The sequence below is a fragment of the Toxotes jaculatrix genome, chromosome 23 (genome assembly GCF_017976425.1).
Source record: "Toxotes jaculatrix isolate fToxJac2 chromosome 23, fToxJac2.pri, whole genome shotgun sequence".
Taxonomy (NCBI): domain Eukaryota; kingdom Metazoa; phylum Chordata; class Actinopteri; family Toxotidae; genus Toxotes; species Toxotes jaculatrix.
This window is the reverse complement of record NC_054416.1, coordinates 4,521,215-4,541,628: the sequence shown is the minus strand read 5'-3', so window position 1 is coordinate 4,541,628 and position 20,414 is coordinate 4,521,215. Positions and strand designations below refer to the sequence as shown.

Here is a 20,414-nt window from a genome sequence, read left to right as displayed (position 1 = left end):
ATTTCATGTTTTTAATAAAATCCTTGTACATAGCATGTCATTATTTGTGGTTTTGTCTGTTTGTTTGTATTTATTGCTTGATTAGATGGCACGTGGGCAGGATTTTTTCCAAATAATACCAAATAAGTATAGGGTTGTGTTGAACAAAATATAGCCACATAAGGAATAAAAATGCAGCAATCACTGTCACCTTTGGCAATTTCCACCTCCAAAAGTAGCCATGGGTCATAGTATGAATTATATATTATGGTATCCTGTCTTGTATATATGCTTAAGATACATACAGTCGGTAATACATGAGAAAGAGAAACTTTATCCATATTCTTCATAGGAAATATAAAAACAATCCAAAACAAAACTACCTGTACTGTAATAGCAAAACAAGACACAGTTGTGCTACAAGTGCTTATGTGTTCTTGGCACCTGTGGCCTCAGTCCAGAGTGAGTCCTTATGTTTTTGCCACAGTGGAGCAAAATCCTCACCAGAGGTAGAGAGAGAGAGGGAGTCCATGCTGTGGAGCTCTGATGCTGCAGACCTCCTCCCGCTGCCCCTACCACACCCCCCCCCACTCCCCCTTGCAACTGCCAATGTGGTACATTCCTCCCTCACCCCTCGCCCTCCTCATTAGGTGGAACATTCCAGGCGACAGCCATCTTCTGAGACAAAAATGAACTCCATCGGGATTGGTTAAAACCAGCAAAGATGACAGGTTGCAGTAAATAATACATTAGCAATAATAGAGATACGGCTATTTACAGTCACACAAAATGTCTAACATCTAATGTAGTGGTTTAATCACTTAATGAAAGAACCAGTAGCTGCTTTTCACCCTTTCCCACTGTTCTTCTCATTCATAAAGTAAAAAAGCAACCAGAAAAGATTCAAAACATAAAAATCTTTCTAAGACCTTAAATGGTGGAAGTTTACATTCATGCCTGTGAGTGTTCGCCCCCAAATCTGTTGAGCATGGACACACACCATCAGAGTAACACAACACTCCCACAGGATCTGTACATTTGTGCAGTTTCAAATTCTATGCTCGTTCACCTTTAGACAAACTGAATATAATACTGATCATAACAAATATTGATATATTTACCGTTTGGTTATTTTAACAACCAGAGCTGAATGTGGGTATGTTTAAAAAAAAAAAAAAAACACTGAAGCTTTGGCTTCAGCAGCCTCAGCCTCTGTGTCTGCCATCAGAGAGAGAGCATCAGATGATCATTTTGGGTTCTAAAGCACTCTAAACTAAAAGAGCCTTCTCCAGCTGGAGAGGCCTTTATGCAGCATACCTTCTCAAACCTCAATCAATAGGAAAGCACACTCGCACTCAAACAAATCACAGAAAACCAAACAGAAAAAGTGTGAGATTGTTTTTGGATTGTACATCAGCAGAACATTTCAGAGGAATGGTTTGTAACTAAATTTACACTCTGGTAGAGGTTGCATACGGTTTAATGACTACATTCTAACGTTAAGTATGCAATACCAGTTTTAAATGGGTGGTGAGGCTTCACAGGGTATAGCATAGCATTCACATGAAGTACAAAACAGACAAACGCATTATAGTCAGTGCACTTCATCTTTACAATTCAAAATCACCCTTTAGCTACCTTACACCAAGCAGTCCACAAGATATTTGAACTTGTTTGATTCCAGTGCATAAGGCCTTGGCAAAGGCGTTTTTGAATATGACCTTTGTTCAGAATACGGATAATAATTTCTCCCAAAATACACCAAGGAGCATTTTAAATTTCATCAGGCAAAAAAAAAGAAAGACAACTGAGATTGGCAGCAGCAGAAATGGCTCAGAATTGACAGACTTCACATTCTTCCATAAGATCCAGACTACAGTTTATTTTACAGTCCACCTCAGCAAAGCCCATCTCTCACTCTCAACCCTCAGACTTCACCCAGCTCTCATAAAGAATGAGTCATACAGTGAGGACCTCAAACCCACTGGCAGCATTAACTGACATTAGTCGTTTGACATTCTCTGTGTTTCTGTGAGGAAATCTGAGGCTTCAGCACCTTCAGCTGTGATATCAGATTTTACTTTGGGTGAAATCGATGGTTTATAGACTGATTCTTGCACATGGAGACAAGCCGGTGTTCATACTGTAGTTTGGCTGTTGTGTCCTTTCACCTAATTCCCTGCTTAGTTTAGTGTTAAGTTTTGGGAGCACTGTGTGAAGGTCAGTGGTAGCTGTAGCTCCAGAAACATCACAAAACACAGTCTGGTCCTCTTCTCTCTCTCCAGCTACAACCAAGTTTAAAGCAGATGCATCAAGGTAGTGTGAAGCATCCTCCACATGTTGGCCCAATGAAAACATCTGGTGAAAACAATACTGTTCAATGCTTTCAGTGCATTTGTGCCTTGCGTTTACTTTGTAGAACTTCGTAGGGAAATCTTATGTTGGCTAAGATTAAAAGACAAAGAACTTATCAGCAGCTAAGCCTCTTGTAGACGTGTCTCGTTTCACATGGCTTGAACAAAATGAGGGAAGGGGAAGAAGCCTTAGTACCGTGGAACCTAACATACATAGTCTTCTCAGCACCTTAACGTAGCTAAGCTCAACTTTTGTCCATTGTGGGGATTATTTACTAAAAAACACTGTGTCAAGGATAATCCAAAGCTGGATGCAAAAGAAAACAGGTATGTGCTTTATGTTTTTAGGGATTTAATTGACCAGTGGAGGCTCAGTGTGGGGTTTGAGGACAATTCTGATAAGAAACACAGCTATTACCTGTGTGAAGTCTAAACATTTGACCTTCACGGCCTGTGTTTCCTTTGTCCGCATATGATAAACTTGGCAGATGAAAGATATTTCAAATGGTGCTCATAATGAGCCATGGGATTTTGCACCATGCGCTGCATGGGAATACATGTTTTCTTTTGCATCATTCGTCAAATGCCCCGTTGAAGATCTTATCTTAGTCCTGCAAAGTGTTTGGGAACCTTACTACAAGCTGGTTTAATAGAAGAAGAGCTATGATGCTTTCAGTAATATGCCCTAACTGTGTTCAACTGTGATCAAGGAAGAAAATTAACCTTTGTCCTCCAGCCAGTGACGAATAAATCTGCGAACAAATCAACGGCTGCTTTTAAATTTAGCAAGGATTTTAGAATGGGACACACTTTGTAAATGATTTATGAGCACTGGCTAGTGGCTCGTATTAATTTCACAACCTGGTCTTGATTGCAGAGAATTAAGATAATTTAAAATAAAACAACCCATTATAAAAAAAAAAATTGCAAGTCTATGGTTCCACTGTATGCCATGTGCTAGGAGTTTCTCCCCTAAAAGTTATATTTGCATTCAAAGACACATTTCATGCAAATGGTACAATTTTTCTTTTTTTTTTTCCAGACAAAGAAACACATTTTCTTTTATAAGTTCATCTAAAAAAGAAGCTTATTTTTCTTTTTTATATATATTTATATATATTGTATATATATATATATCAGTTAATTTTTTTCTACACTTTTCCAGGGCAGGCACCGGACACACACCGGGTACAGAGGCATGCCACACTTGCATTGATTTTTGCATTCTACAGTTGGTTGGCTGACAGGCACGATGTCATCCGGGCAGTGCAGCAGTTGGTGAGTGTATCCTATGTCTGCACCAACACACACACACACACACACAAATTTTCTCTCTCACTTCCTGTGTCTTCTGCATTACATCCACGCTCATGCAACCATACATCTCCCTTGCATCCTGACACTAATCGGTTGCAGAGGCAGCGTCACACTGCCTGGATGACATCAGAGCAGGGGCAGGGTTTAGGGTTGGTCCAACAAGCTTCAAATGGAATAATAAAAGCAGTGCAGCAAGGCTCTGTGGCGCATGCAGAGATGGGTGGGGAATGGGTTGGGCCCGGGACAGGGAAGGTCAAAGGTCGGTGGAGGGAGTGCAGGGTTCAAATGGAAGGTGTGGAGTCTAGCCCAGGGTTGCAGACAGATTCATGAATGGGAGGTAGGGGAGAGTTTGGAGGGGAAAGGGTGGCAAGGCAAAGAGGGTCAGTGCTAACTTCATGACGATTACATTTGTATTCAGGTTTTTTTTTTCTCTTTTTTCTTCTTATGTGATTTTTTTGGGTTGTATTTTACTTTATATTTTGCTTTTTACAAATGGTTTCATGGCATAACTTAGGCTCAGAGTTGTGGATGGCTGAATCTACTGCTGGTTGTATGTTTGGAGGATGGAGATGGAGAGAGGTGTTATGGGAGAAACTCTGACATTTTGTTCGCTACATGAGTTTTCAACTGTATACACAATATAAATACATGGGGGAGGGGGAATACTAATCCCAGTATGTTGATTTAAATAATTATTTGCTATTTGTGCTCAGTTATGTACTGTAGGATTGCAAGTATTGCCAGTAGTCATGTCTTACCCAAGTTGTTCCCCAATAACCTGGATTGAGTATGTGGAGCGCAGACTGCTGCCACTTTGTAATTGTCGTAGTTTTGAAAATTTGCATATTACAATATGGTAATATGTGTTTAAAGTTACAAAACTCAGCTACTAATTATCAGTCAAATACTAAACATATTCAAAATGTTAGAATTTATCTTGATTGAATCCGTAAACAATTTATAAGTACACATAGAAAGTAGTAATGTTTAGTTAGATAATATTTGACTCATTGCAAGAAAGGTGCGCATCTGTTCACGCAAAATAAAAATAGGTTAATTGTTCATCATACAGTGTTGAGGCATGGTCTAACATCTGACCATAGCTTCATCTAACACACACACACACACACACACAGTTACATACTCCCAACAATCACACATACATACACATACACACAAGCTTCTGACATGCAGCTATATTGTGTCTTGATCTGTCAGTGGGGACACTGCAGCGAGAAAGCCCCACCCTCCTGTCACCTCAACCAATCAGAGACCCTCTCCACAGCTCCTGTGAGAAAAGGAGTGATTGACTGATGATAGATCTAGTAAAATTTGAAAAAAAAAAAAATAGAAAGGAAGGAGATATCCGATCAAACAGTTAGTGAGGAGAATGAAGAGGAGTGTGTGCGGAAGATGCACTGTGTTAAAGATGCAGGATACACACTGCATATTCCGGTAACCATCCTGTCATCCTTCTCTCTCACTATGGGGGTCAGTAACACACTCTTGCTGTGCTTCAATATGGTGTCTTGAGAGACTGGATACAAGCCAGTTGTGTGTGTGTGTGTGTGTGTGTGTGTGTGTGTGTGTGTGTGTGTGTGTGTGTGTGTGTGTGTGTGTCCACAATGCACACACAAAGTGTAACATTGCTGAGCTTCTGTAAAAGAGAGTGTGTCTGAATGTTTCTTGTATGTTTTCCTTTGGAGGAAGCCATATCTGCCCTCACCCCCACCCTCCACCCCTCACCCAACTCCCAACCCATCCATTGCTCTGTCCGCCCCCCAATTAAACAAATGCAAATGTCTCATTGCACTCGCTTACATCTAAACCTGCCTGTTGAGTTTTGCTGTGGGGAAATTGAGGGAATATGGGAGGGAAGGGAAGGCTCGGTGGGGGGAGGGGTAAAGAGGGGCATTGTGGAATAGTAATGAAGGGGAGTATTGATCTGAGTCACATAAGCTTAAAACCAAAGGGGCCTGGGAGGGTGCCTTGTTGGCGTGCCCGTTAGTTGTCTTCTATGCCATCTTTTTTTCTCCCACAATGAAAAGGGAGGGGTAAAGGTACAAAAAAAATAGATTAATAAAATAGAAGAAAAGAAACAAACTCTTATTTAAAATGTAAAAGTATAATACAAAAAACAACAGCAACAAAAGCATAATAGTAATAAAAACGTTAGTGACTTTAAAGATGAAATAGTAGAAGTGTTAAGTTGTACTTGAAGTTATCTCTAATGACACAAAATAAATAAAAGCTGTCAGAGGAGAGGGTGCGGTCGGGGCTCTCAGGTGAAGAAGGGTCGTTGCTCTCTCTCTCTCTGTCCCTCTCTTTCTCCAGCTCCCCCTCTCCATCTCTCTCTCTCCCTGTCACCCCTCACTCCTCACGGAGCTGCAGGCGGTAGCGGCTGTAGCGGATCTGGAAGAAGAGCCTCTCCAGCGGCGAGCGGCTCATGCCGGGGAGCCTGTAGTCCTCGCTCTGGCCCGTTCGGCGGAAGCCCAGCGACTCGTACAGCTTGTGGGCGGCCAACTTGACGGCCGTCGTGCCAAGCACGACAGCGGCGTAGTTGTTGCGCACCGCGAACTCCAGAACCCGACGACCCAGCGCCTTGGCGATGCCCTTGCCGCGGTAGCGAGAGTCCACCGACATGCGCCGCAGCTCGACCGTGTTGTCATCCTCGCGGCCCTGCGCCGCCACGATGCCCACCACGCGTCCGTCGAGCACTGCCACCCAGAAACAGGAGCCTGACAGAGACAAGGGGCGATATGTTTGATAAAATTAAGTTTGGGTGAAGTTAAAGCATAATACTTCAATAATCCAACATGCTGGGGGCAATAATTGCAGAGTTAGATGAGAAGATGCATGGGATAGGATGCATGAGGGCTGTTTAGTCAGAATAAACCTCCTGTGTTTCCATTAGCAGCAGGTTGCATCATGTCCTATAGCTTAAATGTTCTTAGTGGAGAGAACAAGGGAGAAAGAGCAGAAGAAGGGATGCAGGGAACAGATGAATGAGGAGGCCAGAGACCAGTGTCTGACTGGTGCTTAATGGCATTAGATTCTCAGTGAGACGCTGCTGATTAAAAGTGCAGGCATGATGGAGCGGTCACTGAGAACAGAGACACAGATCTCAGAGAACAGAGAGAAAGTTTTGGGGGAATTATGAGATAAAGAACTTTTCCAAGTTTACACGCTCATGTTACGGGAGTTTAAGCTTATTTGGAACAAGGGACTGGAACTTTTACAGCAGCTCGTACTGTATCAGGAACTTCCTGTATCCCAGAGTTAATACATCAGACACTCAGACAGACACTGGTGACAGACACAGACAGAATGATAAAAAGACTAGCACACAAACAAGGTTAGACCAATACAGATAAAAATGTCAGCAGACAATGCTCCTCCACCAGAGAACAGATAAGAGCTCGAATCTCAACCTGTTTTAATATCAATCTTTTTTCGTGCTGCAGTTTCTGACCCGACACAGAAAGATTATGCTTGTGAATAATTTTTCCTTTTTGCTTTCGAATGCTATTTTCAGTGATAATGGTTTAGTTTAGTGTGACCAAACAATAAGAACAACAGGTCTTAATTAGATGGATCTTACCTGTTTCTAAACAGTTAAAATCAGACTGTTGTTCATAGTCTCCACATTCCTCTGTCATAGAACATCAACAACAACTTCGCAGGGCTTTAAATAGCAGACTAATGCTGCAGAGAAGAATATCAGTAAATAATATTATGGGTAATTATGCCTCTTTGAAATCATTCGCCTCTGAATGTTAATCAGGTGCTTTTTAATATGAACATAGCGTGCAGGTGCACGCCCCTTGCTTAATTTCCTTTACTGATCATAATCTTTCAAGGAAAAAAGGACTCTCTCAGCCTCCTGTTTTTATTACATAACCATGTTCAAACAGCCCTTCCATTAATGTCAGCAGTATTTACGGCATGTGTTGGCAGCGGTTGTACTCAAATGCCATCTGTTTATTATAGATAAAGTAAATCTGACTGTTCCGTGACTGGCAGAGGCTGACCTGCGGACAGTAAAAATCTGCGTCCGTCTGTCCATGAGCTCTGAATCCTAATTCTTTCTCTGTCCTTACTCTCTCTTTCTTTGCCTCTACACAAAACCTCTACTCTCCTTTATTTATGCTGAATCTCTCTCTCTCTCACACACACAAACACAATGTCAAAAAAAAAGAAAAACACACTCACACAAACAGACGGTCACATCAACATCATGCCTCTGCTGGATTCCCCGTGTGTTAGGCGGGATTTGATGCCCCTGTAGCCCTGTATTAAGCTGATCTGGAGGCTTCTGTTACTGAATAAAACAACTGTCATATGTAGGATGCAGCAGCAACAGGAAAGCCTGAGAAACTCCCTGCCCTCCCAGTGTGCAACCAGCGTTTCATTAATCTGTTAGGGGACGTGTGATTCTGAATTTAATGTGGGAAGATTCATAGCACCGGGAAGAGGTGAGACGCACCCTCCTGAACATTCTGAATAACTGAAAATACCACGTAAGAGCATCCTGTTTCCCCACTCGAGGTGTTGTACTGTCACTCTGTTTGGCCCAGTTGATTTTTGGTCGCAGGTATGGACAGGCTGGTGGGAAAACTTTGCACACAGGAAATTACTAATCAGAAATTTTGTCTTGTTCACTCTCTCTGAAGAGATGCAAGGTCAGGTGACTGTGCAGTGTACCTTCATTACATTAGGTCATTTCTGCTTAGTAAAAATCCTTCAGCTGCCGTTTGTGGGCCTCTAAAGTGTGAAGTTGATTATGTGTGGAGCTTTGACTGGTGGATGATTGTTAGAGTTGCAAAGTTGTTAGCAGCTAAGTGTCTCGCAGCCTTCACTAATACTATGGAATGATGTTTCATTATAGGCAGATGTCAAAGCTGCGGTGTCAATTCCTGCGGCACTCTGCCGGCATTATTATGCTCGTGCATGTGTTTGTGTGTGTGTGTCTGTGTGTGCGTGTTGGAGGTGTAGGAGGGGGGAATACGCTTCCATAATGCCCTGCTGACCATCTGTCTGAACTGAGCCTTTGCCAGGAATGAGGACAGCACAGGAAAGCATGCACGCCAACAAGCCCTCTGCCTCTATCTGCTCATCAGACTGTGTATTACTTAACGCCGTGTCTCAGAAGGCTCACTCAGATCACACTGACAATGAACTACACTGGAAAAGGAAAAAAACAACTCTGTCATATGTCATCCCTCTCCTTCTCACTCCACTTTTCTTGTGAAAGCTAAGAGGGGTAAATTGATCTCGAAGCTCCCTAACATCACGGCGCAAGAAACTTCACATCTGCTGCATCTGACACCAAATGCTTTGTGGCGTACTGCTGATTGTGCTGCTTTATTTTTCTATTTAATTGCTTAGTTTTGAGACACTGGGAGGAACGTGAAGGGGCAACGCTCTCCTCTTTCCCTCGACAGCCATTGTAAAGCCTCTCTTGGGCAAAGCACTTAACTCCAAACTCCTTCAGCAAGGCTGTGTGGGTCACTCTGCATGCTAGTGGCTGGAGGGATGTGTGGGGAGAGTTGCTGGGTTGTCTTAAGAATAAACGTGTCTACTGCTAAAAGTAAGGCAAATGTATTTAAAAAATTTGGGTTAATATCTTTGGCTCAAGTCAATCTACTACTTTTGTTTCTTTCTTCCTCTTCCTGTCTACCTTCCCTCTTTCCTGCTGAAAGCAGCAAATAATAATTCATAAAGGAGAAGCTGCTTAATCCTTCATGTTACCACAAGATTTATTACAAAGAGGGAACGAGTACGACTCAATACGCCAACTATTCTTCTTGTGATGTTTTTAAGCAAGGCTTTAAGCTCACTGTTGCTCCAGCCCAGCGGCTCGTTGAAGAGTAAAGCTTCACACAGTACTACCACAGTGTCCCGCCCAAGTTTTGATATGTGCAAGTGAGGCCAGAAAGTCTTATGAATGAGCTAACTCAGGAAAAAAGTTAGTAAAATGGAGGAAAGAAGTCATTCATCTGTGTTCTGTGAAAGAAAGAGTGAGTAGAGGACGAGGAGGGAGGCGAGGCATCTGTGTCAACTAACAGTGATGAGCCTGAGAGGATCCATTATTGCTGCTAGGGCAGATGCAAAGGGGGAGGGGGGGGCAGAGAATCTACCATTATTTGAGGCGGGGGGGGCTTAAGAATACAGATGATCTCAAGACACAGACATACAGTAAATCAAAGCGAGAACGAGAAGGAAGAGGTCAGAGCTCTGGAAATCATTCGTGATGATTCTCGCACAAGCAAAAATCTGATTACCTTATTCTTAATGCAACAGATCTAATTTCTCTCACTACTTTACAAGGATATTAATATGCCTACTCGCATGTGTGTGGGAGAGCTAAATACTGGCTGATGTTCTGATATGAATCCTGCATAAAAACCCCCCCAAAAAAAAAACCCACACACATACTCAAGCACTTGCACACACAGGAGAGCATACACGGGAATACTCTTTGTTGTCTAATAAGATTATTCTCTTTTCCTGCAGATGAAACCTAGAGGGCTAATTCAGTTGATAAGCGTTCAGTCTAGACGCCGCCTCACTGTGCTGTAGTTCACTTCTCTGTCAGCCGAACGCCATCCTGAGAACTCTGTGGGTGTAAGCCCCGATGAAAGCTCATAAGTAGCTCGACTCTATTCTCTGCGTATCCTTGCTAATTGTTTCGTGTTCTCATAATCAAAAAACTGAATTTTGTGGTTTTTATATTTCTCCACAGCACGTGTGCTATTGTTGCCAGACACATTAAGCTTGGGCGACTGATGTTTCAGGAGCGGCTCTGAGTTGAAACTGTTGCATCACTGAATGATTAATCTGATCCCGTCAGGCGTTAAATGGCAAAGTAGGCATTGCTACTGGTGATTACATCTCCATCTGGTATAAATGTGGTGTAATATCAGATTATGTTAAAGCACAGATTTCTGTCCTAAAAAGACAAATGACTGATGTTCTTTGTTGGGGCTGGTTTCTTTTTTCCCCTCATTATGACTTATACGTCAAATACAGCCTCTTTAATTCCCTTCCATACAAACACACACACACACAGACACACCCTCCTCCTCAGATCAGAGTGCATGCTGGGAGTACAGATTAGCCTGTCACATGTAAACCCACACATCAGCAGTTTCTTCCTCCGTCACGGACAAATGGGGGTGAGAGGAGGTGACCGTCAGACACAGGACATGCTTTACGGCGCAGTTACACAGCATTAAAAATTCATGTGTGTTGAAGTTTGAATTTGCCGTAGAAAAAGCCCTTACCATCAACTTGGCCTTAAGCATGCAGAGGAGACTGCACGCACTGGCCTGTGTGTGGTCACGTGTGTTTGCAGAGACTTACACACTCCGGCAGTGTGTGAGCCTCTGTTACATTTCCATTAGCTCATTATCTGGTCGTTTACTGTTGGTTTTACTGCCTCCCTGCCCATCAACGCCTCTATGCGTGTTGTTTGTTTGTATGCATACATGCAGGTACATACCCACATTTTACACACATGCTACACTTTACTGTGTGCATGCCATTGTTCACATGGATGCTACGGCTACAGCCTGAGCTTCTCTCTCCTCCCTCGTTACCAGGGTCAAAGGCCATCAGGGTGGGCTTCACACCAGTATAAAAAAAGTGACTCAAGCCTATTACATCTTAATCTACATACTCTATATTGTTCCAGTGTAAATAAAGACCACACAAGTAATCATCCACCTGTCAACAGCAAGCTTTGAAACTGCTGATCTGTTGTGATCGAGCGTTGTGGTCACTAGAGAGTCACTGCTGCAATTAATGACGCTGCTGTTGACTCGTCATCTGCTCTTTCCAGTGAATGTCTTTGTTCCGTATTGATTTGAATGTGAAACAAAGGCTGAGGCTGGTGAGATTTCAATACATTATTAATGACCGGCTCCACTTACTCAAAACGCTGAATAGACGAGAGATACACATGTTCACGTAGCTGCGGAGTACTGTAAAGGTAATGGACCAGCGGGGTCTCCACTTTCTCACTGTGTACAGTCTGGGAACAGCAGAGTCAGCCTGTCATGTAAACATGTAAAGGACAACACGGCTAACGTGGTGTCCTCGTTGTCCGTCTTTCCTCTGTTTTTCTAAGTCCTTTTTCTGAGTGAGTAAGCTCATTCATGGGACCTTCAGGCATCAGTTGCACACACCAAAGCGGGGGCAGTGCAGCGTGCTACCACTATACAGAGTTCTTCTCTAAAATTATTGTACATATGTATATGCTTTGAATCTTTGTATCTGCAGCACATAAAATTGTTTGATGCTTATCGCTTCTTTTTTTTTTTTTTGTAGTTTTGACTGAGGCCTGTTTCCTCGGCTGGGAGGAGGCATCACATCCTCCGTGCCAGGGTGATGAATAACCTGTCTGCACCTTCAGCATATATGAGACACTGAGAGGAAGTGGAGCGATACAGGTGGGAGAAAAAAATAAAATAATGTGGTTCAAACAGCAACGGGCGGGGAGGGGAGGGGAGGGGAGGAAAGAGTAGATGGAGCGATAGCTTGTTAATCTGAGCTGACGAGCCTGAAATATTCCCAGGTGTATGTGTGCTGTGTGCTAACCAGCACATACGTACAAAATACAGTATATCTTATAGTTGAGGAGCACACCCCTTCCTTAGATGCCCCCATTTTCTATGTAGCTCTCACCTCCTTCCCTCCCTCCACACATCTCTCTCTCTCTCTCTCTCTCTCTCTCTCTGTCTGTTTCCCTCTTTCTCCCTCGTTCGGAGCTAAAATAAGCACAGCAGGTACCGGTGGAGGAAGCTGCTCTCTCCCCTGGAACAGAGCAAGCTCATCCCACACACACACACACACACATATTTATATATATACACAGCGCTACAATGAGACTGACCGGCAGGTATTATAATGTCTCCTGCCTTGATGAGACCCTGCAGCGGTAATGACGCCTCATTAAACAGCCAGTATTACTGAGTGGGTATCACTTCCAGCCAGGGAGGGTTTGGCTCAGTGTCTGGTGCCGTCCTCATTATATTACATCCACTCTTTAGGCGCTAAGCTGCTTCAGAGTAACCTAAAGTGATTGAGCAAGTAAGGAGTTCAAAGGGAGGGTGTATGTCGTCCAACTTCTGCTTGAGCATGAAGTGAAACCTCCTATCTGTTTTTCAAGTTGGTTTCTCTCTGCAGAAAAAGCTGTTTAAGATCTTTTATCATCCTCGGCGCAACGGGATTCAGCAATGGAGCTTTACACTAATGTTAGTTCCATTCATTTCCTATGAGAGAAGCAAACAACCATGTTAGCACTGCTCTGTGAGATCGGTGCTGACGCGAACCAGGCTCAGACAGAGTGAGAAACGCTTACAGAGGTGAAGGTTTCATGTTACAACCAGGAACAAGCACCACATTTGAATTTAATTGCTTCAGTGTGGCTTCTCTGGTCAGCTAAACCTGTCATTCACGTAGCCCTGTTTCTGATGACACATCCACGTAGATTAAGAAATGTTTGTGTTGTTGAGATCTTCTAATGCAGGACTACAAAGGGATTAGATGAATGCTGTACAAGGAATTAGGGTCAGCTGCTCATGGATAAAGGCTTATAGGCAAACAAGTTGGTATTTTGCAACTGTTTTTTTTTTTATGTGGATGAAATACCCTCAATACGCTTTGTGTCCTTTGTTATCATTTTCAGTTCCTCTCAGTAAATTCAGTGTGGTTGTTAACACGCTAATAGTGGACATATTGATCGCCAGATTGACTCATTATTGGTTTTTCACCTCCCACGGCATTTGTGCCAGCAGATGTTGTATTGTAATTGCATCAGTTTGGATTTGTTGAGCTCTTATTAAACTGTTTAATTCGAATAATGGTCTCAAGACTTATCGCAAATCCTTCCAAAATCATTTTGAAAGTTCAGCTTCCAGACTGAGAAAACTGAAAATTTCATTTCAAACTGTGCTTTGAAAATTAAATTTGCATATAAAATTCTGTCACTGTTAAGGAAACAAACGGTTAGTCTTTTTTTTTTTTTTTGGCACTGCCATATATATTTATACTCCCATGCTTTGTTCCTTCACTTTGCTTTACGACCTCTCCACCATCACACACACAGTCACACACACGCACACACTTTATTATGGGGCAAATGAAAGAGGTGACAGCTGGCCTTAAGTGGCAGCCGAGTGAGTGATCACAACACGCACACAGAGGAGATAAGAGTATTGATTGGTGTAGCTGCAGCATGTGTGCAGGGTTATGTGGCTCCAGTCAGTCAGTCAGTTTTCTTCTATTACCCGAGCTGTCTGTGGTCAGTTTATAGAGTTTATTCAGTTCACGCTATAAAAAATGTAAAGAATGGGTTACTAAGGGCATCTTCTCTCTCTCTCTCTCTCTCTCTCTCTCTCTCTCTCTCTGTCTGTGTGTGTTTGGTTCTCTCTTCCTTGCTGCAGTGTTATGAGTGTTATTCCTTTAACATGATTAATTGCTGGGCTGCAGCAAAACAACATTAACATTTTGTGACGCTCCGATTTATCATCCGCGCCAGGACACCTCAGTTATTAAACACTGATTAAAAAGTGTTTTAAGTTCAGAAAGATGAAGCCCCATGCATTTAGTAAATGCTCTCTCAAAGCACACAGACCCATACATTCATGCGCCGCTTCCCTCAACGGCACCCACACATGTTCAGATGTACTCTCAGGCGTCCCTGTCATACCCTCATACACACTTCATACACACCTTTAATAGACTTTTAGCTGTCATTATTATTAAGTCTTGGTTCCCCTACTGACATTCACTAAACACAGACTTAAAGGTCCTGAAAACTCGGCTTCAGAGCTTCTCAAAAATGAAAGTAATTGTTTTGGAAAAAAGAAAATCATCCTCAGGTGTTATTTATCAGGAAAAACTCAGGAGCGATTTGATCAATTTAGTGGTTAGCACAAGCAAACAATCTGACAGCTGTCCTGAATCTGATTGGTGTAGGGAAATACATGACATCACCCTTTTCCAGCTGAGCCCCGCCCACTTTGAACCACAGAAATCTCTCATGTAAAAAAAAAAAACAACTGTTCTAATGTGGGCAGAAAATGATGTGTTCATGTAGAACCCGATTGTTCAAAGAAGCCTGGGCCTTTAAGTTCAACAAGTGCTCTGCTGAGCACCAAATGCTGCATTCTGTACATAATCACACACTCCTACATGCTATGTGCCATCCTGTACACACTTAACACACACACACACACTCACACACACACACACAACAACAAATGACAGTGACGTCAGAGGTGCCTCTCCATCAGGACTTCATGCTGGTGCCCAGGTGTTCGTCCCCCTGGGCCCATTCAGTTTGCATGGATAGAATCATTAGCATTGTCCAAGAGCAGTGGTGCCTGACCCCCTCTAAACCATCACGGCCCTGCACCAATAATGGGAATGCTAAATTGCAATTGTGTATGCAGTGGATTACCAGGCCAGAGGGCACAATGTCAGAGAGAAAGAGACAATGGAGGGCAATTGACTGGCTTAACCAACACCTGCTTTTTATATCGCCCACGTTTATATTGCCGTTGGGTTAAAAGGGGATAAATCCAAGAAGTTAAAAGGCAGGGGGAACGTGTGAAAATGTGCGACGTGTTTGCGGTCGGCCATCGCTCAAACCCAAAACTGAACTCCTGAATAAAATGAATAGTTTGAGATGACACTGGAGGTGGATTGATTTTTTTCCAATTAGAAGCTTTAGTGGAGGAAATGAGCCTTGCCGACACCGTGTGTACTGCAGAAAGTGTATCAGCAGTTTCCTCCATGCGATCAATTGCCCTGTGATGCACACACCCCCACCCCGCCTGTGACCAAGTGGAGCTCAGAGAGGAAGCAAGTGGGGGAAGGAGTGGAGAAAGAGACAGGGAGGAGGGGTGGGAAAGAAGGGTGGAGGAGTAGGGAAGCAGAGAGACGACCTGCATATTTGATGAGCTGCCTCTGCATTGCCTGAAGACTCCCTCGCCCCAGCCACGTTTTACAGTTTCAAGTATGCGTCAGTCACACTACCTGTAATAGTTATTTGGGGGCTTTTTCTTTGATTCCTCCTGCTGTGGCAAAGTTACAGATCTTAACTTTTATGGAGTATGGATGGAGTGTTTTTACACAGCATCTTTATCATCAGTCCTCTCTCTTACTTTTTAAAGTAACACTGGTGGTGGAGCATTGCCAAATGACAAACCGGACAATGTGTATTTATCTTATTATTCACACTACAGTGAGAACAGTGAGGTTTCTCCCACGTCTTACCTGTGGGTTTCATGTAATAAGCCTCTATGTCAGCCATGTCCGTGTGCAGAGCACAGTCCAAATAACTCTGGATAACTTTCTTGCTGTAGTAGTAGCGCGCACCCATGAGAATGAGGGGTGCACAGCAGGTCAGCGTGACGGATTTGGTCACGAAAAAGCACATTACTATGGAGAAATGGAAGAAAAATAAACGAAACCTGTCAGAAAAGAGAATCACATGTTTGATTTTGGCGGAATTTGACCCCACACAGACACAGACAGAAAAAGAGCAGATTCAGTACGACATTTTTAAGCATCAGTAAGTGAAACAGTTGCATCAGATTCTTTTATAATGGTACAATATCAACACTTTGGTATAGAGAGATCAGGATTAGTTTTACACAAGGCGGCAAAGTAGCATTCATCAGACTGTGAAGTAAGGCACATTAGTACAGATATATATGATAAAAGAATATTTTGAGTTTTCAGAGGAGACTTCATGCTAGTACTGAATTCATCAAACCAGTACAGTCCACGTTGGAGTAATTAGTCGGATGTGACGCTGGGGGGCGCAAAGGGAAACACAAATAAGCAGGCTGGATGCTGCATAGCATGTTGCTGCGTGGCATGCAATAACCTAGTAGTTAGTTTACTCCACAGCACCCCAGCGTGGTGCGAAACATCAGCGCTGGAATGTAGAGGGTAATGACTTCTCACTCTAAAAGACAGAATTTAATTGTCCACAAAGAAACAGCAATTGGATATAATTTGTTTATGTGTTATTACAGGCAGAACTACTGTGTCTAAAGCACAACTCTAACTAACGCCACATTGACAGAGTTTTCATGGCAGAACTACATAGATTTTGAGATTGTAACTGGTTGGTTTCGACGTGCGTAACGGCAGCGCTCACGACGCATGAGGCTTTTATTTGCGCCGGCAACATCAACAAAACAGAACGAGTTCAGTGCATGACTGGCGCATTGGCTGCTGTGCAGAGGCGGAGGGGTGGGGAGGGGTGCGTGGGGGTGCTCGCACGGTGCGTGTGCGCGCCGCGGGGGATTTTAATGGATGTGTTGGGATGGCGCGGCGGAGTGTCTTTTTTTTTTTTTTTTTTGGGTACGTGCGCGCACCCAGTGGACCAATCCTCAAATTCATTCACTCACTCATTCACGGCACCGGCATGTCATCACATCATCAGCAGGCTCGCCGGCTTATACACATGCACCATGCGCCTGGCCATGCCTTTTGTTGCATGATGGGCAACATGCCGGTGTGTGCCGGCGGAAAGAGAGCCACGATGGCACAGTGTGGCGTTGCAACAGATTTCAACTTAACTGTACATCGCCTACAGGGCCAGATAGTGCAGAGAAACGTTAGATTGTGTGAGATTTAAGACCAGTTCCTCAAATAGCCTGAATCACATTCGGAATGAAAACGAAAGCGGAACAGAGACATTAGCCTACCCTGCGATGAGAGCTTGCAAATTACTACATTCATAAATAATGTTATGAATTATATTAAAGTGTTTTTTTTTCTGTCCTTAGAAAACTGGGTCTAAACACTTTCATGGGAATAAATAAGCCTGCACATAGGCTACCTGATGCAAAGTAATGAGGGTACTTACCTGTCAGAAGAGCATATAAAAACTGGGTCTTGGGCTGCTGCCTGAGCCCCCTAAACGCCGTGTTGGGTATCCTCTCCATAATACCCTCGTAAAAGATGCGGCGCACCTCCTCTTGATCCCCGCGCTCGAACTCGCGGATAAAAACCGCATCTTTCCTCACATCCTTGGCCTCGGCGGGGTTCAGAGCCGCGCTGGACGGAGGAGAGCTCCACATGATCGACTCTTTTTTGGTCCCAGGTATAGCATCGTGTTCGTCCGCAACAATTTTAGTCTCGCAAACCATTTTGGGAGACGAAAAATGCATGCAACTGGCCGCGAATAAACAACTACAGTTCGGAAAAAAGCGGGAAGAATGAGAATGAAAATGGATGATGCGTGAGATTTTTCTTAAAAAACAGAGAAACGATGAAGGGGATAAGACGAAAGGGGATGTTCTGCTGCAACCCTGAGCGTTTCTGACGACCAAGACTTGCCGGTGTGATTCAAGCAGTATTTATAAGCGGACAGGGCGGGTAGATTCAGGTTCAGGGGTTGGGGTGGTCCTCTCGTTGCACAGATTGGTGGATGCGGTGCACCGTTAGATGTTGATGGACGAGGGAGGAGGGAGAGCGCGACACACTCGTTCTCGCTGCATCTGAACAGGCTTATGTGTGCCGGCGAAATGTGTATTTTGGGGATGTGGGGCCCGTGAGGAGGGGGTGTGATGGTGAGATTGCGTAGAGAGGTTGTTTCTGAGCAGGTTTGTCTTCATAATGTCTTACAATGAGGAGGACCCCGCTTTGTTGAGATACCATGGCTGTAGAAGATGCGATAGGCAGCACAAAGGCGCAAGGTAAAGCGGGGGCGATGCGTCAAACAGGAGGAAATCCTGGTAACAGGAAGATATATAGAAAAATATATGCTATTTATAATTTTTAATAGGGTTTCTAATTAAATTTGAGGTGAAAATAATTAGGTTTGGAATCTGGCAGAGCTCCTAAATGTATTATATCGGTGGATGTGTCTGCTGTTGCGCAGATACGAAGGCTCTTGTGACAATGAAGCGATAGGCAAGAAAAGACCCTGAACCTAAGACATGTGCACTCACATTCTGATATAATTCGACGTTTTAATGACACCACGAAGCTTTAATTTCAGCTGGTGGTCGCACCAGTGTCTGGCCAGTTGCTGCACACCACAGACTCGCAGTGGGCTGTGTGCAGCCTCCTCTGCGCGTTGACTGACAGCTCTGCTGCACTGCAGTTATTCCTCCACGGCTTCCCTTAGCTTTGTCACCCTGCTCCTGTCATACATCACCACTAACATGAAGATTATACCTCGCCTTACTGCGCATCTGAAACCTCCCATTAGCCTATCTGCCGGCGACTCGCATCATGCACTAAAAGCACCAGCGATGACAATACCGGCTTTACGCACGACTGTGGTGGTGCTGCTGCTGCTGGTGGTGGTGGTGCTGTGCCTGATGATGAAGATGATGATGCTCGATCTGGTCCTTTGTTGTCCCCCGACACTCCCTGTAATTAACCGTGGCTGTTATTATACAGAGTCAAGCTTTCATGAACAAGAGTGCTGCCATTACTTTTGTGTGCTTTTATTTTGACATCTTCAATATACTTGTAATTAGGGAGTGATGAAGCTTTAGTAGACTCGTACAGTTTATGATCATAGTTTCACCACCAATCAAAGATGAAGAAAAAAAAAGACGGTAATCATATATACATGTCAGGGTTGAATCTTAGTCAGTTGAATACAAAGGGGAAACAATAGGGTCCATGTCTGTTCCAATAAAGTCTAAACAGCACCATTACTGCGCATCTCTGGCACATGGTGGGCTCACACCCATGAGAATATATTATTATTTCACTGAAGTCCAGAGAACATGTGAAAAATGTTTTGGTTCTCAGTCTCTTTTGTAGAAGTGAGGAACCTCGCAGAGCCGCAGTCGCTTATGAAAAGCACAACTAGTTTGAACTGGATCATCAGAGGCAACCTGCTACTGATAAAGCTGCATCCACCCCCACTCCCTCCTACATAAGGTGCCCCCCCCACCCCTGCACCCCCTACTCCCACCCATAGAGCCACCAGGAGAGGAGGAGGGTGGGAAGATAACCTGCAAAGTCAAAAGTCCCCACATATTCTGGCATTGGTTTTAGAAATCTGCGCTAGAAAGATGGATTTCTACGCATCAGCACCTGCTCTGCAGCGGGTCTCACCATGCCGACCGGGTGGAGGATGCTCCGAGCATGCGCAGTGTTTCTCTTTGGTTGGCTTCCGGCAGTGCTGCCTTCACTGCTGTCGGTGATGGCGCAACTATGAAACGGCAAACAGCAACGTTGTAAAAAATGATGGTAAATGGTTATACTTGTGACAACCGTAAATGCAGTTAGGAGATATTTAGGATATCTCCAAATGTAAATATATTCTCTTTTCAGTTTGGCCACTGCAGCTGCCAGTCTGTGATATGATTTTTGAAATAATACAAACACCAAAACATTCCTTTGCCACATTGTCTGCTTTATATTTTCTTAGACATCTCCAAGAAAAGAAGAATAATTAAGAAACGCAAAAAGCTTTGCTCGATAAAAGTTTGGATTGTACAAATACAATAATATTTACTAGACCACAAAGAAAATAACATATAGTACAAATAAATAAATATAAATATAGTCCATAGATTTTCCATTAAGGTTTGCAGATGACAAGGATGCCAAAAAAAGAAATATGCTGAGAAAAAAGTCTGTTAGAAAACTATAGTACTGTTTAATGTGATGTCAACACATTTACCTTATTTAATATGTCAGTCAACAAAGGTTTGTGTGATATGTTCGTCCATCTGAGTTTATAGTTTGCTGTGTTTTTGATTCAGTCAGCTG

The 20,414-nt window shown here is 43.4% G+C and overlaps 1 protein-coding gene across 2 annotated transcripts; it reads right to left on the bottom strand.

Annotated features, from left to right (window-relative positions):
- Positions 1-5,812: 5,812 nt before the first annotated feature.
- On the bottom strand, positions 5,813-18,023 carry nat8l (N-acetyltransferase 8-like). Of its 2 annotated transcripts, XM_041031347.1 has the most exons (3): positions 17,542-18,023; positions 15,936-16,100; positions 5,813-6,388 (listed from the first exon to the last, which is right to left on the bottom strand). In XM_041031347.1, exons 1-3 carry the CDS (start codon positions 17,843-17,845, stop codon positions 6,021-6,023), a joined length of 837 nt encoding a protein of 278 aa, XP_040887281.1. In that variant the 5' UTR covers positions 17,846-18,023; the 3' UTR covers positions 5,813-6,020. The 2 variants fall into 2 exon arrangements, with proteins under 2 accessions (XP_040887281.1, XP_040887282.1); XM_041031348.1 differs by lacking the exon at positions 15,936-16,100.
- Positions 18,024-20,414: the final 2,391 nt, after the last annotated feature.